At 44.3% G+C, this 23,097-nt stretch overlaps 1 protein-coding gene across 2 annotated transcripts in view; it reads left to right on the plus strand.

Annotated features, from left to right (window-relative positions):
- The window catches only part of bcl11ba (BCL11 transcription factor B a), a 39,021-nt gene extending 26,483 nt beyond the window's left edge, over positions 1-12,538 (plus strand). The window contains exons 3-4 of one of the 2 annotated variants that reach the window (XM_072365055.1): positions 8,173-10,032; positions 10,867-12,538. In XM_072365055.1, coding sequence (XP_072221156.1) covers positions 8,173-10,032; positions 10,867-10,913 — 1,907 coding nt within the window. In that variant the 3' untranslated portion in view covers positions 10,914-12,538. Of the gene's footprint in view, positions 1-8,172 lie in introns of both variants that reach the window. The other variant, XM_072365054.1, reaches the window with a different exon arrangement.
- The last annotated feature ends 10,559 nt before the right edge of the window (positions 12,539-23,097 follow it).

Consider the following 23,097-nt stretch of genomic DNA (forward strand, 5'->3'; position numbering starts at 1 on the left):
GCAGTGGTGCAGGCCAGTGTGCGGGATTAGCTGGTATGCTCTGGCACTCTCTTCTGGTAATCCTTCTAATTTGTTAACAGGGCACAGAGACAGGGACACACACACTCGCTGCGGCAGTTTGTTTTGGATGGCTCTCATTTTGACGACAGGACTTGTCGTGTGGCGTGAGGGATGGAGGAGCTCTCCTTGCCCTCCTCTTCCTCTTCCTGCTGCTGCGCCTCTCCTCTAATGAGCTAAATGCGTTCTGATTCGGTTCTGATCAGCTAAACTTTGCCACGGCCCTCCCCCGCTCACGTCCTCGCCATCAGAGTGGCGCTTGTCATCACACTCGTGCACACATACCTTGCACCATGATGATCCTTTGTTGGCCGGATAACATGCAGAGAAGCCGGAGTAAAGCTAAAGTTCAGCGCCTGCTGGGATGAAAGAAGGACGGAGTTCCAGCAAAAGAGGAAAGAAAATGTTGATTTTTTAAATCTGGATTAGTCGGGGTGAGATCAGCCCGCTCTGCTGGACACCAGCATTTGCTTTGTTCCCACCACCTGTTTATTCCACGAAGACTTAAAAAATGTTGAGTTAAGTGTGTGGGGGTGGGGCTGAAACAGATAAATTCCTGAAAGTGATCCAGTAATTGTACCCAGGATGGAACTCTCTGCCATTTGAATGATGTCAGTACCTGTAGCATACGATAAGATGTCATCTTCCTGTTCTGTAGCCATTAACTGACTGAAATATGACTGCAAAACAGTCTTTAATTAGCAGAATGCACAAATATTAGAAGGATTTACTTTGAAACAGCCTCTGGAAGTGAATATATGGTCCAAACTATGCATTAATTTAGTCTCTTATCTGTGAGCTGATTAAAACAACCACATTTCTGCTGGGAGCAGGTCTCTCAGATTTATTTATTCACTCATGGCTACTTTAAGCTCCTTCAAACACTGAACTTTGCACTCGGTGTTTTCGTTGAAAGAAGGGAAAAACCTGTTGGACGGGGACCAGCTTGTGGCATGCAGGCTGACAGTAACAGCCTATGTAGCAGGAGGAGTTTGGGGTTTGCCTCTTGGTTTTTAGCCAGCAGCATCTGCGGTGAGCTGAGCCCAGAGATGACTCACATCTCCCACCAGGACTTTTGAGTCTGGCTGGCCAGAGCCTTGAGAGCTGTGTGGAAGCAGAGTGAATCAGCGACTTAGACCAGGAAAAGAGCGAGATCTTCACGTCCATTCAGTGTGAGCAATTTAATTAAAGCTGCTCCTCTATGTGGTCCTGTAATGATTTTAGTTGTGAGCTGTTAAATCCAATTTTAAATGCATGTTGGGTGACTTTAAAAGCCTGCACCCAAACCACTTCATTCAAAACTAACAGACTACTTAAAGAATACTGGCAACGCGGCGCCAAGTGAGCCCTGCTTTAGAAACGATCTCATTAGGTGGAGAGACGCATGAAATAAACACCTCTTAATTCCCCGCAAGCAGCAGCGTTTGGTCCTCTTCTCGCTGCGGCGGCGCTGCACGCACACGCGAGACAGTGGAAACACACGTGCACGTGCCTGATGTGCGTGGACGTGTGGCCGTGCACTAACACGGGGTGAGGATCTGTGTCTGTGTGTGTTTCTGTGGGGTGAGGGCACTTTAAGATCTTAACACCACTTAAGTATGCAAGAAAAGTTTTTACAAGTGGAATGAAAGGCCGAGAGCAGCCAGTGTCTCGTGCACGTAGCTCACAGCACTCGTGCACCCTGGAATACTTCCTATTTGCAGTTAAACTCGTGTATTAATGAGCGCTCCAACCAAAGGGATGAGTGTGACAGACAGGAGCTGCGTTGTGTGATCAAATCTGTCCTGGATGTTTTCATAAAAGCATTAATCCAGCTGAAATCCCCATAAAGCTGCTCTTATTCCCATATTTTTCTGTTTCTTTTGTCAGAAACTGGGACTGAAAATCAGCCCATTAAGACTACGCGCCAAGCGACGGTCACTTAAATCATTTCCAGACTGTCGCTCTGCTCTTAAAGAATTCATCTGTACCTACTTCTGAAGCATTATCCCCACAGAGGAAGTTAGGAGCAGCAGGAAGGTTTTCTCTCACAGTCCACGGGTGTGTTCAGGACTGGTCCAGTAGCCGCAGCCTGTGAGCTACAACGTGACGGGATGATCCTGCAAATGGTAAAATGAAAAAAGTCTCTGTTAGTCAGCTTTATGGTCAGTAAACATGCTTCAGTGAGGAAAAGGGGAGCAGTGGCAGCCTCCACTGCAGCACCCTCAGTAAAAACGAGGCTGTTGTGTTTCCATCAATGCCGATTGGAACTGGAGACGATAGATATCTGCAACTACTGCAGTGTGATGCTGGACTGAATGCCAATTCCAACACTTTCCCACCGCACTCACAAGCCAAATGTTAGTGGATGTTAATGAGCGATTTGGCCAGATTATAGACACGGCTGCGGGGGGGTTGGAGTTTTAACTCTATTCCGGTTTTAGCTTTCACTTCCTACCTGGAAAACGTCACAGTTTCTCCTTTCTGCACGTTTTCTGGCTCAGCGAGTGTAAAACAAATGAAATATCTTATTTTGGAAGCCGTGGAAATGATATAGAATTTGATTCCATCTACGTTTTTATTCTATTCTATAATCTTTTGCAGTTTTAGGACCTGGTTGTGAGTCACCTGAAACTATAATCCAGCTTCTGAGTCTCACTAATGATTCAAACCGCCTGTCGTGGCGCTCTGGAGAATCACATCAAGCCATCGTGGAAAAGAATACGAAGTATGATGAAGGTTTATTTCTGATTATTGATTATTTTCACCAACTTTGGAGCTGACACATGGAGCAGTGACCTGACCTTTTCCTGCAGGAGAAAGGCTCTGGAAAAAAGGCCTAAATGAAGGCTGGGTTCGCCCTCTGAGCCTAAAAGCCTGCTTTGATGGAATAATTATGATATTAAACTATTTGGGATGCACACTTCCATCAGGACAGCAGGAGCATTTAAAAATCTGTTTGCACTGATTGGGTGCAGTAGAAGCAGGTGTTTCCACAGTGTGGGACAACGTGAAATATACATAAAACTGTCAGAAACAACGTGAAATATCCATAAAACCTCCATCTTTGAACCTTTGTCCCAAGTTTGAAGGAAGTCATCTTGTTTGGCGTTTACTGGAGACGGCGGCAGAATAGTGCAAAAGACCCCGTGAACATCAGCCATGACTGTGGGGGTGAGGATGACACACGGGTCCGCTTGACTCTGTTTGGGCTCCTTTTCGGCCTCTGGCCGCACAGAACGAGGATCTGTGTGATAATTGGATGCAATAATCCGACGGCGCTCTGCTGATACTTGCTGCATTAATCGCACACTTCCCCAGTAATTGTACATATCTGACTCCCGCTCTGCTCCTCTCTTCCTCCCTCCTTCATCTGTAATAGCTGTGATTTAATTTAGCTATTTAACCTGTAATTCCAGCAATATTTATTGAGGACTGAGGGGGAGAAAATTGGACCATTAGCCGCCCCAGATGAATACACTGAGATGAAAATGAACGCTGCTAACTGCCAGTTGACCTCTGCACCTTTGCTTTTCTAGCCTCTCTTCCCTTTTTTATTAGCGGCAGCAGCAGTAATTACGGCAAATTGAATCCTAGTGAAAAGTGGAATCAGCAGGTAATGAGAGTTTGATACTGTGTGGAAGTGAAGCAGGAGGAGGAGGAGCAGAGGGATCACCTGAAGCAGGGATAGAAGGATGAGGGAGGGACGGATGTTCCTCCTCGTGTGTCACACACACCGAGATGCAGACTCGACCTGTTTGGACGAGTCGATAGAAAAGAAAATTCTGAGAATTTAGCTTTTTTTTCCTCTTTCTTAAAACGGTTTGATCATTTTTTAGCTCTTAAATCTTGACAGCTGATTTTGTATCACTGCAAGGACGGAAATGTGTGTGTGTGTGTGTGTGTGTGAGCCAAACAAAACACAGGCAGAGCGCCAGGCTGCACTTCCACTGGCACAGACTCGCACTGTTGGATGAAGTCAGCTGAATGTGGTTTCGTCTGAAGTCTCCTCGAGCTTCATTTTATCAGCACATGTTCCTTTTATACGAGCCTTTCTTCGCATCACGTGAGCGTTTGTGTTTGTTTTATTTAGAAAGAAAAACCTCGTCTCATTTCTACCAAATGTGTGTGTTTTCTGAACCTCATCTTTAGCCATTCAAAGACCATCATTTGCTTCGTCTTTCAGCAACTTTCTGCCGTTTAGAATTAAACCCTGTAGTTTATTTTCATATTGTGTGAAAAGTAGAGATTATATTTAAAGTAGTGTAGGATTGTGCTCCATCGTGCACATTAAAACTAACCAGAGGAACAGTTTCTGTCAGGAATGACACTAAAAAAGAGTCCAGGCTGTTGTGGCCACCTCTGAAAACTGTAAGTAGTTTCATGACTGAAACCAAAGGCAGTGTGCACACTCTTTTCATCAGATTCATAACGGCGTGCCGTGCATATGTTTGCTTAACTCTTATAGATCTCAATCATCGTGACACAAGCTCAAACCTGATTTCCACTTTCATTTGTAGCCATGAATGGCTGCCAAGGCTCCCTTAATTAATCATTTGCATATGTAAACAGTGTCTGCACCACAGTGGTAAATGGACTGTTTTTACTGCACTTTTTAAGCTGCAGGTTCGGCATCCAGAGCAGGGTTCGAACCTCCTGAATATAGAACTGAGACGTGTCATTAAAGCAGAGAAAACAGACGAGACAAACTCATTCAGGTGAGAATTAGAAACAAAAGAGGACATCTTTACAGTCCTATGGAACCCGAAAGGAGGCATGAGCATCACACTAGAATTCCAGATTTTCCAAATACTTGTTTTCTTCTTAAAGTCTCATTAGCGAGGTCTTTCAACAACACCGGCGCCGTCATCCGAAAACACACCCGTTACACACAGCTGCCGTTAATAATAGCACCCACGGTTAAACGAGTATATTATAAAACTAATGATAAGAAAGAAAATTGCTATCATACTAAGGAGCAAGCGCCATGAAATTGTCTGTTTTGTTTTATTCTAATTATTTATATTTCTGTTTTTTTTTCTCCATCCTTTTGTGTTTTTCTTTCCATTTCCACTTCACCACTTTCCATTTTACATCATGGTGGGTTTAAATTGCTTCAGGAACGTGCACGTGTGGTCTGAAACATGCACGTTTTTACACTTTGAGGGTTTTTTCTGGCTGTTGTTTTATGCTTCTGATTTAGACTTCGTCTCCTCTTTAAACCCATAAAATCAAATTCCATGTTTTTAAATCGTCCGTCGGTCATCGTCCACAAAAAGCCACACGTCCGATGCCCTGTGACGGCGGGCCGTGTCGGTGCTGGTGGAGCAGAGCGCACCGGATGAGGCTGCATCCCATAAAACATCAACACACTCCACAGGTCATTAGATGGGAACATTTACTTCTGTTTGTCTTCTATCGAAGCTCCACTTCCTTTAAGAATTAGCTTAAATGTATTTTATCCCAGTCTTTCCAGCACATCCTAACATTTATAACAGCTGCCCCCCGTTTTACGCTGGACGCTGGACGCATCATTAAGCTAAACTTCACTGATCTGGAGTCAGAGGAGTCACAGATGGACTTTAAATAGTGAGGTTGGAGAAAAGCACAAAACGCAACAAACAGAAAGCTTCACGTTTACGTCTGTTTATCTGTCAGGGAACATTTAGCCTGCGAGCCTTTCTGCAAAGAGACGTCATAATAAACCCGTGTAACCTTTACAGACACACTTACTGTAAATACTCATACAGTGGGTCGTAACTCAAAGCGTGCGTGAATGTGAGAAGACTCCGACAGAGGAGCGGAGGGCAGGAAGTATCCGTGCAGATGCTGAGGAGGGAGTGTTTTCTCCTTCACTCCATAAAGCACGGCGCTCTGCCTTCTACCAAATAAAGTGATGAGCAGCTCGCTCTGCCTGTTTTTTCATATGGAAATAGGAAATAATGGGGTGATTAAATAGAGTCGTATATTAAAGTACAGCTGACATTAGAATTAGCATAATGTGCTCTCGCCTCAGGCTGCATACTTTATTTGCCATCTGCGTTAGACTCCCTTCCCCCGGGAGGGCGCTCTCACGTGCACGCTCACACACACACACACACACACACTGCAAACAAATAGCAAATAGCATGACCCACTCCCTCCAGTGTGGCCACAGAGAAATAGCATCTCAGTGCGTTATCTCACACACACATTGTTGTAATTATCAAACAGAAATGAACATCACCCCCCCCCCCCCCCCCCCCACGACTCCATCAGCAGAGGAGAAGTTTGCAGGAACAGAGGATGGAGGCAGCAGCAGAGGGAGGGAATGTTTCTTTTTCTGGAGTGTTAACGGTGTTAAGATTCAGCACTAAAGCAGCTTGTGTGTGTGTGTCAGAGAGAGTGAGAAACATGCAGACAAAAGCTGAGACACGGGGAGCTGTTATTTTCATTGTGCGCATGTTTGTGTACGTGTGTGTGTGTGTGTGCTGTCCGCTATAATTAAGTCTAAAGGCTTTACAGGACTGTGGAGGTGAACAGCTGTTCTCGCTGCTCCTCCTTAGCGAGCGCACACTCCAGTGACTGTGGAGGCTTTAGCCATAAATAATACATATTTATTAAAAAAATGAATAATTTAATTATTCTGCAGGTTTCCATCCAAAAAGATTCAATATTATTCCTACCTGATGTAAACTCATTCGGTTATATTTTGGATTTTTTTTGCCTGCAATTAATTTCACTTTAAACAAATTTGTTTTTTTTTTATTTTTCTTTACTGTAAAAAAAACATGAAATTATCCACATCTTTTCCTTTAAAACCAGGACTTGTGCATAAATTCATGGCTGTGTTTGTCTTTGTGTGAGTCGCAGCCACACACACACACTCACACACACACACAGAAGAATAAGGGAAACAATTAGAGCAGCATATGCTTTGCTTGCTATCTGAAATTAGTGTACTAGGTCAAGAATATGAGCTTTCATTGAATTAATACAAGAGAGAGCAAGAGCACAATTAGCTTTATCTGTGTGCTGTTTATATTCATGTGTTAAGTGTGTGTATGAGTGCTGTTTCATGTCCTTTACTTATATCTACATGGTTATTTACTATGTTCAAGCACTTGCACTCGAGTCATATTATTTCTATTAAATTCACACAAATTTTTGAGACCGTCCTTAACTTATTAAACTTGACAGATTCCACTGAGGAAAGCTTTAAAAACGCGGGCTTTGTGGCAGGTTAATGGATAAATGAAGTTTTCCTCCCACATTACTCAGATTGGTTTGTTCAGATTAGCCCAGAAATACACAAATCTGTATTTTCTGACATGTAATCAGGCCAATTTCCCCTTCTGGCAACATGGCTTTATTTTGCAGGGGCAAGGTGCCCTTTTTGTTTGGGGCATCATGGAGTAGTCATCATCTTGCATTACCGAGGCTTTGAAGGACGTTTGGATGGTTGAATTATCACTGCTCCTTAATCCCCAAAAGAACACCTTTGCAAAAAAAAAGGAAACGCTTAAGGTCAAGGAGAGGAACAGAGATGGGCCTAAAACCCTCCTCTGCACATCTGCCAACATCACATTTATGAGTTTAACATCTGCAACTCCACAGTTTTACAATCAATTGTTCAGCAAACGCTTGAATGCACACTTCCATACATACATATTTACGCTTACTCTACAGCACGGTCTTATCTTACCGGCTTAAGTGCCCTCAGATGACTAATGCGGGATGTAGTATAAATAAGGCTGAATTGAACTAACCTGAATGAATATGTCATCCAGTCACACTTTAATAATTTGGCAGTTTTTAGAGACATCTTCTCTCTGTGCTACTTGAGAGATTAAGGACCTCTTAAAACGTGGATTTTGTTGGCCAATCCAGCATGACTGTGAAAATGCACTTGTCAAATTCACGATAAGTACGTCATATTTATATGGCAACATGATGAAAAAAGGCCTTTCCAGCGAGTATCTGGCAGGATGAAAAGCACTTATCGTGTTCTAATGCTTCTCAGCTAAAAAAAGTTCACACCTTGTAAATGAGCTGTTATTAAAACCTATCTGCAGTTTGAATCTTGAATAAAGACACAGTTACTTACCTGATCTGCTGAGAAAAGCCAGATATTGAACCTGTTCTTTCTATCTGCAGGTGGCAGAGACGAGCCCTCCAACTACATATGTACCACCTGTAAGCAGCCCTTTCCCAGTGCCTGGTTCCTGCTGCAGCATGCCCAGAACACCCATGGCATCCGCATTTATCTGGAGTCCAACCCCTCCAGCACGGCCCTCACCCCCCGTCTCACTATGCCTCCACCCATGGGCAACGACATCCCACCATCCCCACTCAACTTTCTGGGGGAAAACAATCCCTTCCACCTCCTGAGGATGACGGGGCCCCTGCTTCGGGAACCACCCCCAGGCTTTGTGGAGAACCGGATCCCCAACACGCCTCCGTTTGTCAGTCCGCCTCCTCGCCATCACCTGGACCCCCATCGGCTGGAGCGCCTAAGTGCAGAGGAAATGGGCCTCATCTCGCAGCACCCCAGTGCCTTTGAGAGGGTGATGCGGCTCACGCCTATGGCCATGGAGTCCCAGTCCATGGACTTCTCCAGGCGGTTACGTGAGCTGGCAGGGAACACTAACAGCAGTACACCACCGCTGTCACCGAGCCGGCCCAACCCTATGCACCGACTACTAAACCCCAATCCATTCCAAGCAGGGCCTAAATCGCCCTTTCTGAGCACCCCTCCCCTGCCGCCGATGCCCCCAAGCAGCACTACCCCTCCCCAGACACAGAACAAGGTCAAGTCCTGTGAGTTCTGCGGCAAGACGTTCAAGTTCCAGAGCAATTTGGTGGTGCATCGACGCAGCCATACAGGGGAAAAACCATACAAGTGCCAGCTGTGCGATCACGCCTGCTCCCAGGCAAGCAAGCTGAAGCGCCACATGAAGACCCACATGCACAAGGCTGGATCCATGACGGGACGCTCTGATGACGGTCTGTCCACCACAAGCTCCCCAGAACCAGGCACAAGTGATGTGACCGGAGAGGGAATCAAAAACCGCGATGGGGACTTCCACGGGGAAGGGAATGAGGAGGAAGAAGAGGAGGAGGAGGAAGAGGAACTTGAGAATGAGAGCCGGCCAGAATCAAACTTCAGCATGGAGTCTGAGTTCTACCGGAACAGAGAGAATGGATCCAAGCCTCCTTTAGAGGAGAAGTCATCGCTTGCCCTTGAGAAGATGGTGGACGGCGGGGGCCTCAACTCTATACAACAGTATAATAATTTGATAGTTGACAATCGTAAAAGGATGCCCTTCTCCAAGAGGGTCTCAGATGGCCAGCGGGACATTAGAGATGAGGATTCAGTGGTGGGGGAGATGGGTCACCACCAGCAGGAAGAGAGGACAACCATTAATGGCCGGAACTGTGGCTCCGGGGACTCTTTCTCAGGCCTGTTTCCCCGTAAGCCCACCCCCATCACCAGCCCCGCTCTGTCCAACTCCTCAAACAAGAGGATCAAGATTGAGAAGGACTTGGACATTCCCCCGGCGCCCCACATCCCTTCTGAGAACGTGTACTCCCAGTGGCTGGTGGGCTACGCTGCCTCCCGCCACTTCATCAAAGACCCTTTCTTAGGCTTCACTGACTCCAGACAATCGCCTTTCGCCACCTCCTCTGAGCACTCATCAGAGAATGGCAGCCTGCGGTTCTCAACGCCTCCAGGAGACCTGCTGGATGGCGGCCTATCTGGCCGCAGCGGCACCGCCAGCGGGGGCAGCACGCCTCATCTAGGCGGAGGCCCTGGTCCAGGTCGACCGAGCTCCAAGGACAGCAGGAGGTGTGACACGTGCGAATTCTGTGGCAAGGTGTTCAAGAACTGTAGCAACCTGACGGTGCACCGGCGCAGCCACACTGGAGAGCGGCCCTACAAGTGTGAGCTGTGCAACTACGCGTGCGCCCAGAGCTCGAAGCTCACCCGCCACATGAAGACGCACGGCCAGCTCGGTAAGGAAGTCTACCGCTGTGACATTTGCCAAATGCCCTTCAGTGTGTACAGCACGCTGGAGAAACATATGAAAAAGTGGCACGGAGAACATTTGATGACCAGTGAGGTCAAAATTGAACAAGCAGAGAGGGCCTGAAGCCAGTTTCCACACTCTGCGCCACACTCGGACTTAAAAAACAAACATAAGGGGGTAGCTGGATACTTTTATATTCATTTTGGGTTAATTTTTGTGTTTTTGATTAAAAAAAAAAACTGCCAACTGAGAAAATAAGTCAAATCAGAGATCTTAACAACAACTGAAGCTGTCTAAACTGCCTCATTTGGCATTCATTTTTAAACAATCAGTCCATTGAGTTATAAGATATGTGGAGCCTTTAACTGTGCAATAATTTCTGTATTTATTGGATTTTGTATTTTGGCATGTGCAGGTACATTTTTATTAGGCATTTTCTTTATGGTTTACTTTGATTTAGCATTTTTTTTCAGCCCACATGCTATCCTGAGAGTTTGTTAGAGGACAGAAATCCATTTTAACTCTTTTATTTTCGGCCACTGCTTGTAGGAAATTGTATATTAAGCTAACTGTGTAATGTCTTGAAAAGATGCTGAATTCAATCTTCAATTTGAAAGCGGCGTTAACTGAGAATGCTAGAATTAGTTTATTTTGTGTGATGACGATACGCGGACAACAATCCTTTGGCATTGTAGCATGAACTGACTCTAAAATATGTCAATATAATTGGATATGTAGCACTGAGTGTCATAATTGACAGTAAATATCAAATGAAAGAGGATCCCAAGGTTCATAAACCCTTTTTCCTTGTTCTAACCAGCCAGAAGAAACGGACTCTCCACTAGGCAGCTGCTGACTGGTACATAGTGCCAAGCTCTGACAACGCTACGACAACCACCCTTCATTTCTCCTGCTTTCCACCCCCCCCCCCCCTCCTCTTACTACATTTATATACACATGTATTGTTTTGCATGAACCCACATTGTCTTTAGGCTTTATTATTTATTACAAGTAAGTGAGCATGAAGCCATGATGAGTTTGCATAAAGAGAGATGGAAGACGGAGACACAGAGAGCACAGAGACATCTCAGGGTAAATTATACTACTTTCTTTTATTTACCCATTCATTCCTATGCTGCAGGTTTCCATTTCTTCGCAGGTTGTCGTGTTTAGTGTTGATATTAATATCTGAAATCACCTATTTCCTATTGCAACATGTTTTAGAGGGTTGTGTGCATGCATGGAACAGATTTCTGCAGATAATTGAACTGATTCGTAGTTGAAAAATATTGTAAAATCAACATTTCTATGCATTTTGTGCTGAACTATATTACCATTAACAGCAGTGGTAAATTTTGACCGGCGATGTTGGTTTATGAACATTTACGTCATCACATTGTTTCCTTTAAGCCCTTCCTTCCTCATCATGGGAACTTTAATGAATTAATCCCGTTTATTTTGGATGCTGATAAGGTTTAAACTCGCAGCAAGCCGGTGTTTTATGCTTTCTCCATCCGACACACAGGCGGCGGCGGCACAGAAAAGGGTGTGGAGCTTGGGATCTCCTGATGCTGAAGTGCCAGGATTGTTAGGCTTAGCTCTCCCAATGCTGGCACTATAAAATTGAATAAATAAATAATAATTTATTGGGGACAGTTTTTGTACTGCCATTCAATTTGACATGAGTGTGCCTTGAATAATGATCTTCCTATTTATTGTCTCCGACAAATGCAACACTTTTTATGAAGCATCAAATTGAACATGAGAAAAATGTGTAATTTGACACCTCAACAGAATAAATGAATTTACAAAAATGCTGAGTTTAGGTTTAGAATTACCCAGCACAACATTGATGTGTCTGTGTGTGTATATATGTATGCATATGTACATTTAAAGGCACAAACCTATATATAGATCTATAATAAATTCACACAATCCTGTTCCTTAACAGAAAATTCCAGGAGTGGACAAAAGCCACACAAAAAGTCAAGGAAGAGACTGGACAAAAATCAGGAAAAGCAGAAACTAGAAAGGAATTTAGTGCACTCTGTCTTAAATAAGTTTACAGTATTGATACAAGTACAAAGGGTGAAAATAATATTTGTGTGTATGTGTGTACATTTCTTTCAGGTTTGCTTCTGAACTTTCTCTGAGTGCCGAAGTGGCAGCGTGTATATTGTTTCTTTTTTTTATTTCACTGTTTTATTTTGTGACGGGTTTTAGTATATATATAAATATATATGAATATATATTACATTTTTCTTGTTTACTGTAAAAGTATACCAGTATTTGTAATATTGGAAAATGCCTGGGCATTTCACGAAAATATAAAAAATGCTGTTTTTTTATCTTTTATTTTGCAGTCCAATCTGAATTGTGAGTCTCTTAAAAACTGTTTTTCGTCATTGTAACTGTAAAAGTCTTAAGTTTTAGTAACTTTTCTTCTGCCTTGGGTGTAACGAAATAAAAAATAAACGAGCTGAAAAAAATGACTGAGCTGTAACAACCTTGGATTGGGCGGTTGGGGGGTTTTGGGCGGGGCTGGGGGGCAGCAGAAGGAGGATTTCTCCCTCCAAACATACCGGAACGATGGTTCTGCTTTTCAGGAAATCACACTCCTGACTTGTATCTATTTTTCTTCTTCTGGAATGGATTATTCTTCATGGATGGTTTGAATTACATGTGTAGACATTTGCTGTCTTTCCTACAGAGCTTGTCTTTTTTAACTTGTAGGCTGTGTGCATCCTTTGTGAATCGGGTACTCTGAGTACCTCATTGCTCTTATATTGGGTGCAGGGGGATGGTGACTTTGTTCCGATCCAACTCACCGGCTGCCACAATCTGTTTGTCCGAACAGAACCTGATCACTTTGTACTGTTGTAATGAATCATGCTGTACAGAATGGGATTAAATAAAGGTTGTTAAACAGCCTTTTAATGACAAAACCACAACTTGATGTTTTGTTTACCTCTCTGTAGGTTGTACATAGTTTTCTATGATTCCATTGTTTTCATTCTGTTTGTTTGTGATTTCTAACTGGCAGGGACGGGGTGGGGGGGGGTGTTCTGTTTTGTGACCTCCATGTCAGTTTTCAAGCCTCACCTGCATGAGAACAGAGCACAAATACAAGCTGTTATAAATGCCCACGGTCTGCTTGTTTGTCTCATTTTGCTCCTCGAGCTGGTTTCACACAAAGGGACCACGGAAACCCAAACTTAGAATATCTCTCACGCACTCTTGGGTAATTTGTAAAGTTCTGAGAAGATACAAGCAAACACATTTACTGCTGCTGGACTGGACCACAGAAACCACACCTACCAGAAGAGAGCTGGGGCTGCGATAAAACTCCCGTCTTTACACTGAAAGCCACCTCCTCGTATTTCTAGGATGCAGTTTTTTTTTGGGAACCATCAGATCCGTCCGAACACGTTCCACACTGCCGGCTTTCCTCGTGTTTGTGCAGGCATGAAAGTGCAGTGCAGCATTGGGAGGAAGCAGATACAAATGTCACTTTTGTTATGTAATAATGTTTAGATGCAGAGGGGGGGGATGGGGGCTGGGGGCGGGGCTTTTTGGAGTCGGGATGTGATGCTGTTTGTGATGTGGCTTTATGGAAATACATTGAAGAACTCTCTTAGGCTGCAGCTTGTGTTCTCTATGATGTCACTGAGGTACAGCCGCTGGATTTCATTGGCTGGTTCCAGTAAACATGACGTTCAGACTCACACTGTCTGCCTCTTCTTTTTTATGCTGCATGACACACACACCAATAAATCACATTCAGAACATTTGTTTCTGTTATACTAATAATTTACATGTAGTTTACACATATTCTGAGGCTCCAAATGAATGTAAAACGTTCCTGAATGAATGTTTTAACTGCCTGGATGAATATAAACTCATCCACAAGATTATTTCTGTAACCGTTTTACCTGTTTTAAAGTGAGTACACTATACACTCTATATCTGACACAGCTTTAAAACATTCAGCAGATACATTCAGTCCCTGAAACACAGCAGAAGGCAAGATAGCTTCAATCATTTTTACATACGTCACGATTTCCCCGGGTCTACTTCTTCATAATCTGCAGCCTTTTCACAGAACAAAACAGCTTGATGTCCACGAACATCTTCTTTCTGTCGACATCTTGAAATGTTTCCAGGTTTATTCAGTTAATTTCATCTAATCACCAGGCACAATGAGTGTCTTTACCTCGTCTCCCTGCTCTGGCACAGAGGTGCTTCTGCTGCTTGTTAAAATGTTGAACCTCAGCATCAGTCAGCGACACTCACTTCACTATTTCCCAAAGACTGCGATGAATAAATGACACGTTGCGATAATTAGACGATTCAAAGAAACAGAAAGAAAGGACATATTGTTTTTATCTCACTGAGCTCTGCAGTGTTCTGACTCTGAATGACAGCATTTACAACGACAATAAGAAAATCCACATAATGTAGGACAGTCGCTAAGAAGACGATTCTTTGCCTCTCCTCAGAAATGCGGCACCCTGAAATAAGGCCTTTCATCACCTGCTTCAGCATTTCATTCCTCCTATTTTCATTGAATTTAATATTTCTATTTCCACAGCAAAGAGAGGAGAAGAAGAAAAAAGAGAGAAAGAAATCCAGACCCACAATTAGTGAGAGGGAGGCATGAGTGCGGAGTTGGACGGACCCGGGCGAGTTGTGATTTGGCTTGAGTTTCAAGGCAAATGGGTAATTAAGGCTTTTCCCTGGCCGGCCCGTACTTTGAAGTCCCCTACAGGGGGGATTATCCCAGCCAAGAGAAAGACAGTGGAAGCGAAGTAATGAGACCCAGTAAGAGGGGGAGAAACCGAGAGAAGCAGGGAGCGGATCCTCGATGAGGAAACAGATTAAAAATCAAATCATTTATTTGGAAAAAGCAGATTTATGATGCAGGCACAGCACAACACAAACAAACCACACATTAGTAATACACCGATGCTAATGTTAGACATTAAACTGCTGAACAACTGATACCAAATCATTATCAAATCAACATAATTGATTAAAGATTAAAGTTCCAGTGTGGGTGGCTGCCAGCCGGGGAAACTGTGACAAACATTTTCCTGTTTTCACACCAAACAAACCATAAATGAGTCATTTGTTGCCACCCTCCATAATGCCATTGTGGTTTCCATTAATATTCAATAGTAAGTTATCTTAAAAGCTCTACAGAGCTGCACTAATTCCCCAGTTTGAATTGTCTTTAATCACTTTAGTTATTTGTCGGAAGCCAGCTGGACAATAGTCTCTCTGCCATTATCGTCCCTGCAACCTGCTTTTATAGCCGACTTTAAATGTGTGCCCTTGTGTGAGTGTTTGGGGGGAGGATTAAGTCAGACAGACACCTCTGGTTATTCAGAGGGATGGAATTATTTCAAGACCCTGACTGGCTGTCAGCGCTCACTGCGCCTCCTCCCCTCCTCGTTAAAAAAAGGCAACTTCAAATGACTTAAGCTGCTGGTCGTCAGAAGCCAAAGCCACACTGTTGACAGGTACAGTAGGGTCTTAAGCCTTCCAGATCAACACCGCTATTCTCCCTGACAAAATCCCCCCACAGGGCTCCTCCCTCATTGGATGGCAGAGGAATGAAGGAGGGAGGCGGAGGGCTTTGGCGGAGGAAGAGAGAAAGGGTCACATGAGGAGGTGTCGCCGTGTTCGGAGGTGAAGCCGAGAGGGAGGGGACAGGAAGGTTGGCTCCGGCCATTTAATTATGGGAGAGCTTTCACGGCCAATCACAGAGGGGTCCCCGAGCGCGGTGGGTAATTATTAACATTATCATTCTCCAGTCTTGTCCCTGTCCAATTGATTGGCATGCCTGTTTCATGGCTCTTTCCCGAAAAAGCAGCCATCCTGCCCCTCAGCCTCTGCCTCAGCAGCTTCTTCTGCAGAAGAAGCCTCTTCAGACTCCCGCTGAAGCACAAACGTCCTGCTGTACATGAAGGTGGCTGATTATTGGTGAAATGCTCCATACATGAAGTGACTCAGAGTGTTGCAGCAGCCCTTTTTCAGCCTGTATATTGCCTCATATTCATCTTTCTGCAAAGCACAGGCTATCGATTGATTCCATCTGAAAATCATAACCACTTTTCCCAAATATAGTTTGTCCTTCTGAAAGAGAGAATCAAAAGCCTCTCATGTAGGGGAAAATGAGGATTTCTGCCCTGCAACAAACTTGGGACTGAGGCATGGAATGGGTTTTATTCCCTGTTTTGAATGCAAGCAAAGTGACAAGCAGGGAGAGTTCTTTAAAAGAAGCAGGAAAAGGAGGAGAGAGAAGTCCTGAAGGCGCTGCATAAGAGGTGTGCAGCGTCTTTTTGATATTCAGATTTGCCTGCCTACACACGGCATTATGACACATTTGGATGATCGCATTGTAGGATTAACGGGCCTGCCTTGTCATTTTCAACAACAATGCCACGATTTAGGGATGCTATTTCTCACACGGCGCTCCGCATTAACGCCGGCCCAAAGATTTACATAAATCTTTGTCTTAAGATGAAAGCGGAGAGGGGCTTGAGACAATGAAGTTAAGCTTTGGAAATGAGAGAGGAGAGGAAGGAGAGCCGTCACCGGGCGTTGGTGGTGGAGGGATGAAGAGGAGGAGGGAGGGAGCGAGGAAAGTTTTGGGATAAATCAACCGGTAGTCATGCTGATTTGAAGAAACACTGCCTCCTCCCATCCTCCTTAGCGTCCATATGGTAGGAATAATTTTAAGAAAAGGGAAGGAGGAGTGAAATTTGCATTTCCGTAGCTGCGAGCTGTTGGGGAGGTTAGACAAATGGAAGTAAAGGTGATGAATACATGTGTGATTTAGTGCTGCATCGCTGAATGAAAGGCCTCTTCTTCACCATAGAAACTCTGGCTTTCTAACCCCTCCTCCCCATCTCTCTCTCTCTCTTTCTGTCCTCTAATCTCCTGGCCTGCAGCAGTCATTGGGAAAAGTGCCCTAGATTGTTGCGCCTCCCCCTTCGCCGTGATTGGATTCATCCTGGCTGATTGAGAATCTGCTTACATTAAAGCCAGCGAGAACAGAGATGAGATCAGATAGATCTGACCACTGAAGGCAAATCTTTTTTCACTTTGAAATACAGAGGAGGTTACAGGGGGAAACTGAGATTATAGGCCAGGAGAGGCAGAGAGAGAGAGGTGAGGCGTGATTGACACTATCAGCGCCATTATCGCTCCGCTCCAGCCTTGTTTCATAGCCTTTATTTCAGCCCTGATTACAAAGAGGAAGCCTTTTAGTAAAAAGCAAACTGGGCGACAGCCAGGAGGTGAGACGTGTGCTTTGTGAGGTTTAATGTTTCACTGAAAGCAAAAACAATGTTTAAACTAACAAGAACAACTGAACCAGATACTTTACAGCCTTTTCAAACAAGGAACAAAGTAATGCAGCAACCCACGCAGCACGCTTTAATCCATCCACAGAGCGTTGAGTTATGGGGGAATAAACACCAGACACCCCCAGGTAAACACTTACGGATGTGCTATTTTACATAAAACTGCACGTTTGCCTTTACTTTTCCCATATTAATGTCCTGAGGAATCCTGTTGCAGAATGTCAGACCTCCTGGAAGAGAAATCCCCTTTTTAGGATGTATAAAATGTAACGTAACACAGTGCTGTCACTGTTTGGGAACTCCTTGATCTGAAAGTATGTGACCTGCAGATTTTCTGCATAATGTTGCAGCTCAGAAGTATTCAATTCAATTCAATTCAATTCAATTTTATTTATATAGCACCAAATTACAACAATTGTCATCTCAAGGCACTTAAGTAATAAAGTCCAATTCAAGCCAATTGGAATTCAATTCATTGTAATCAGAATCCAATTAATCCTAGCTAAGGAAACCAACAGATTGCACCGAAACTTTCTGCCTCCACATCTCTATCTCCACCCACAGCTTCACATCATTCTGCACTCACTAACCCTAAACCGCTCACTGTAAAGAACGTTTTTTAAGGTAAAAGCCCAAAAATCTGAAATAACATAGTTTAATGTTCATTTAAATCCATCCGGCATGTGTCTGTGTCCTGTTCTAAACTCCAGTTTGAAGGAAATAGGTAAAAATGGAGCCTTTAGCTTGTGTTTGACGCCTAACTTGAACAGATCGGAGCCCGAAGAAAAGGACGAAGGCCCAGTCGGACTCTTTCAAAAGCAGCCATTTGTTGCCTGATTCATCAAGCAGCCAATGAAACCTCAAGGATTTTATTGTCATGTCACAACATGCATGAGCAGGAGCAGAATGGAGCGCTGAGGTCCATGTCCATGCTGCACTGTAAGGTAAGGGAGGAGCTCTACCTCCCGCCCATCAGCCTCTGTGGCTTCATTCATCCTGAAACATTAACTGTCGATTTAACCAGAACCTGATGCTGATTTTAAAGGGGAAACTCTGTCAAAAAGCAGAACAAAATCCACCGCAGACCTCATACAGTAGAGCAGGAGCCACAGGAAGGAGTCTCTGAACGAGAAGCTCATACATGAGCACTTTGACATGTGACACGCAGGTGATCCATCAGCTGAAAGAGGCTGTGAGACTCTGTGAGAACAGCTGAGAGCGATGAATTATTCCATCCTGCAGCTCTGCTTTCTCTGCTGCTTCGGTTCTTTTCCAGGGATCTCTGCAGTTTACAGGAAGTGCAGGTGTAGCGTCAGCTGTCACCTTCCTTTGTCTTTCCTCAGCCACATCTGTCTCAGTTAGATTGCTTCTTTCTATCATTCTGCAATAATTCTCTCTCACTCCTCCTCTGTCGCTCCTAATCTCTCTCGCCCATCTCAGTCCCTCCTGCCTCAGTGTAGGAGACCCCCCCACAGGACCTTCATTTTCCTTCAGGCTCCCAGTCCTGCAGCCTGCTCATCCCGGACCCAGCTCCAGCCTTTCCGTGGTAATAAAATAAACTAATGGAGTTGAATTGACACCCCACCTTGAACCATTGGGGAGGTTATTTACATCGGGTGGGTTGGGCGATGACGATTGGCTGCTTCGATCAGTCAGCCATGACAGGCTGAGTGAGACTCATCAGATAACGGAGAGCGAAGGAGGTGATGATGCTCACCTGTTTCTGGTTCAGCTCAATCCTCTCCTCTCCTCTCCTTTACTGCCCTTTTGTCCCGACTCGCTGTCTTTTACACGCTTTCCACGCAGAGTTGCTCTTCTCCTTCTCCGCCTATGACACTGAAATATGATGCAGACAGTGAGCTCCATAATGAACAGAGAAGACAGCTTCCGGGTGGCTTCTCTCCTGCTCCCGTGGGAGAAATCTACCCTCGTTACTCTTTTCCAGGACATGCAACAAAGGAAGGAGGAGAGTCTCATGAACACCGTCGACCAAAAACCCTGAAACTAATTCAGCTCCTCTCTGCCACAGTTGAATATTTTAGATTCATAAATAAAAAAACGCAATTATGAGATTAATAAGCAACAAGCCTCCCCTCCAATGGAGCCTTGATTCACAGCAGGTGATGAGCTAAACTGAGGGATACAATGAGCTTAAAGTGTCTGAAACAAAGCAGAAACAGGTTCATATGTACGTCACAACCCTGAAGAACTGACTCCACTGGTGTTTTCTTCACTGCCACAGATCCACGGATCCACAGATCAACAGATCCACAGATCCACAGATCCACAGATCCACAGATCAACAGATTCACAGATTCACAGATCCACAGATCAACAGATCAACAGATCCACAGATCAACAGATCCACAGATCCACAGATCCACAGATCCACAGATCAACAGATCAACAGATCAACGGATCCACAGATCAACAGATCAACAGATCAACGGATCCACAGATCCACAGATCCACAGATCAACGGATCCACAGATCCACAGATCCACGGATCAACGGATCCACAGATCCACAGATCCACAGATCCACGGATCCACAGATCCACGGATCAACGGATCAACGGATCCACAGATCCACAGATCCACAGATCCACGGATCAACGGATCCACAGATCAACAGATCAACAGATCCACAGATCCACATATCCACAGATCAACAGATCCACAGATCCACGGATCAACGGATCAACGGATCAACGGATCCACAGATCCACAGATCCACAGATCCACGGATCCACGGATCCACGGATCAACGGATCAACGGATCCACAGATCCACAGATCCACAGATCCACGGATCAACGGATCCACAGATCAACAGATCAACAGATCCACAGATCCACAGATCCACAGATCAACAGATCCACAGATCAACAGATCCACAGATCCACAGATCACACAGAAAGGTCAGCTGGGATTCACACCACAAACCCTCCAGAGTTGAGGCGATGGTGCTAATCACCCCAAACTTTGACAGAATACTGCACAGATTAACTCAGTGGAGCTCTTTGAAAGGCTGTGAGTTTGGTGAAATAAAAACGCTCTCCTGCTTAAAACCTGCACTGATTGACCAATGAGGGCGCTCTGATTAAATGTCACTGCTTTTTATCTTGGTCTGCTGCTAGCTTGATGCTATGTTTTGCTCTGCCATGTCACACATTCCACTGATTGCCCTGGCGGGAGGTGTCTGAGTTAAAGGTCAAAATTTCAAACTTGAGGCCAGAAAGGTCCGATCTCCAGACATTTAACTTAGAAGATGTATCCTGTTACTGATTGGCCCGCGGGGCGTCCGCATTGTCAAGCAAAATCAAGGCATTTAAACTGCAAATATGATGTGTTTTGAGGATGTATGGCTCTCAGCAAGAATTACAAAGAAAGATAAGTAAGCCAACATTTTGAGTGAGGTCTTTGCTCGCTCTGAGCTACATGCAGTGAAATAAAAGAGGCAAACTAAAGTTGCTTATGAAACACAATGGGACACTGACCTACAAGACAAAGAGCGCTGTTTATTCCTGCAGAGAGATAAGGAAGCCTGTGGATTTCAGAACTTGCTCATAATCCACTTTACCTGCTTGCCCATAGAGACGCTCACTGTCACTGGATAATCCCAGTCAGCAGACTGCTGCTGCTGGCAGCTTTAATTACTGTTTTTAAACTTTATATTGGACAATTCTGCCTGATTAAGTCACTTCATCTCCAGGTATTTATTTGAAGGGAACCCAAACTTTTACTTTTGCCAGACAGTCTCAGTATATAGATCATTAAACACGTCTAAATCTGAATGCACACAGTGAGAAAAATGTCAAATTTCTACATATTATCATTTATTCTAAACTGATTAGATGTTGAGACATTAAAAGCAAAGAAAAACTGTCTTGAAGTGGTCCCAGTAGAGTGCCTGTGTAGAAATCCCTCCGTTAGCTCTCCTATAGCTGCAAGTAGCCACATAACAGCAGCTATGAGCTAACAGCAGCTATGAGCTAACGGAGCTATGAGCTAACAGCAGCTATGAGCTAACAGCAGCTATGAGCTAACAGCAGCTTTGAGCTAACAGCAGCTATGAGCTAACAGCAGCTATGAGCTAACAGCAGCTTTGAGCTAACGGAGCTATGAGCTAACAGCAGCTATGAGCTAACAGCAGCTATGAGCTAACGGAGCTATGAGCTAACAGCAGCTATGAGCTAACAGCAGCTATGAGCTAACAGCAGCTTTGAGCTAACAGCAGCTATGAGCTAACAGCAGCTATGAGCTAACAGAGCTATGAGCTAACAGCAGCTATGAGCTAACAGAGCTATAGCACACGTTCATTCATTCATTCTTCTTAAAGTATTGGTGAAATAAAGACAGATAATGCCTTATTTAGAGGCTGCATCCTCTAAGCCCCGTTCACTCCGTTATATGGATCTCCAGTTATCTAAATATCTTCTGAAGGACGCCGACTTTCACCAAACTGTTCTCAGTGAGCAGATGAACGTATTTCATGCCAGAAATAAGGTTTAAAAACACCGGAGTTCCCCTTTAAAGTGACCAATGTGTGTTTAACCTTAATGACAGAATTCAGTTAACCAAATGAAAACCACAGAGAATCATGCTAAAGACAAAAATGATCATTTAATTTCTACAGACTTACGTTAAAGTAAGCAGAGGTGGAGATAAAGTGTATTATGGACGTTTATGTACTGATTGTGTTGAAAAATACTAAAACTGTAAGTCCTCTGCGGCTCTTCCTCCTTATTGTAATTTGTTGATGTATTTTTCATCTGCAGTCTTTCTGGAAGATGATGAGCACCTTCTAATTAGTTGCTAATTTACAGCCGAATGGATCTGCGTCCAAGAGGTTAATGCTGCCTGATTCCACAGGAAATAACTGGCCCGGCTCCAAATAGGAGCGCTGGCCGAGGCATCACATCTTTCCTCCCCAAGGAAGGAGCAGCAACATTAGTAATTACCTCCTGGACTACAAGGCCAGATATCTGTCCACCTTTTGTAAGAAGTCCACAAATTGAGGTCAGTCAGAGAGGGAGAAACGCTACAAGGTGCACGTCACTGGTTACAGGAGGTTTATTGTTGAAAATGCAGATGCGCCCAGTAAATGTCCTCAATTAAAATATTGCATTTCAATCTCCCCCTCCCTCTGTTTGTAATCTTGGAAATATTTGTGGTGAAACGGCTGCAATTATCCAGAGGAGGCCTGAGGGTTGGAGGCGTGTCTCGGGATCACTTGGCCTGATGGGAGAAACGCAGCTTTATAAATCAAGCTTCATGATACCTTTTGCTTCAGGTCTGCTGTTGAAAAGCCTTAAACACCATGTTAAGCAGCACCAGCCATCGAGACAATACAGCAAACATCTTCCCGTCAGGCCCCTGGTAACACATGCTAAATTAGACATTTAAAAGATCTCAGTCGTCTCCCTGAAAGCTGGAATCTGTGATTTACTACAGAGGGTCAGACCAGAAAAACATGCTTGTAGAAAACTAGGGACACCTTCTATTCCTTCTTTATCCTTCAGCAAACAGAACTTTATCCAGCTGCATCTCACCGGCAACCAGCCAGAACTGGAGGACAAGCTAACAGAGAATAAGCAGGTCGCAGCAAGAGAAAATGGATATTAAGATTATTTTAGTATCTTTCTAAGATGATCATGAGACTTTGGGGGAGAAAGTGCCC

The sequence above is a fragment of the Leuresthes tenuis genome, unplaced genomic scaffold (assembly GCF_036924035.1).
Source record: "Leuresthes tenuis unplaced genomic scaffold, fLeuTen1.0.hap1 SCAF_15, whole genome shotgun sequence".
Taxonomy (NCBI): Eukaryota; Metazoa; Chordata; class Actinopteri; order Atheriniformes; family Atherinopsidae; genus Leuresthes; species Leuresthes tenuis.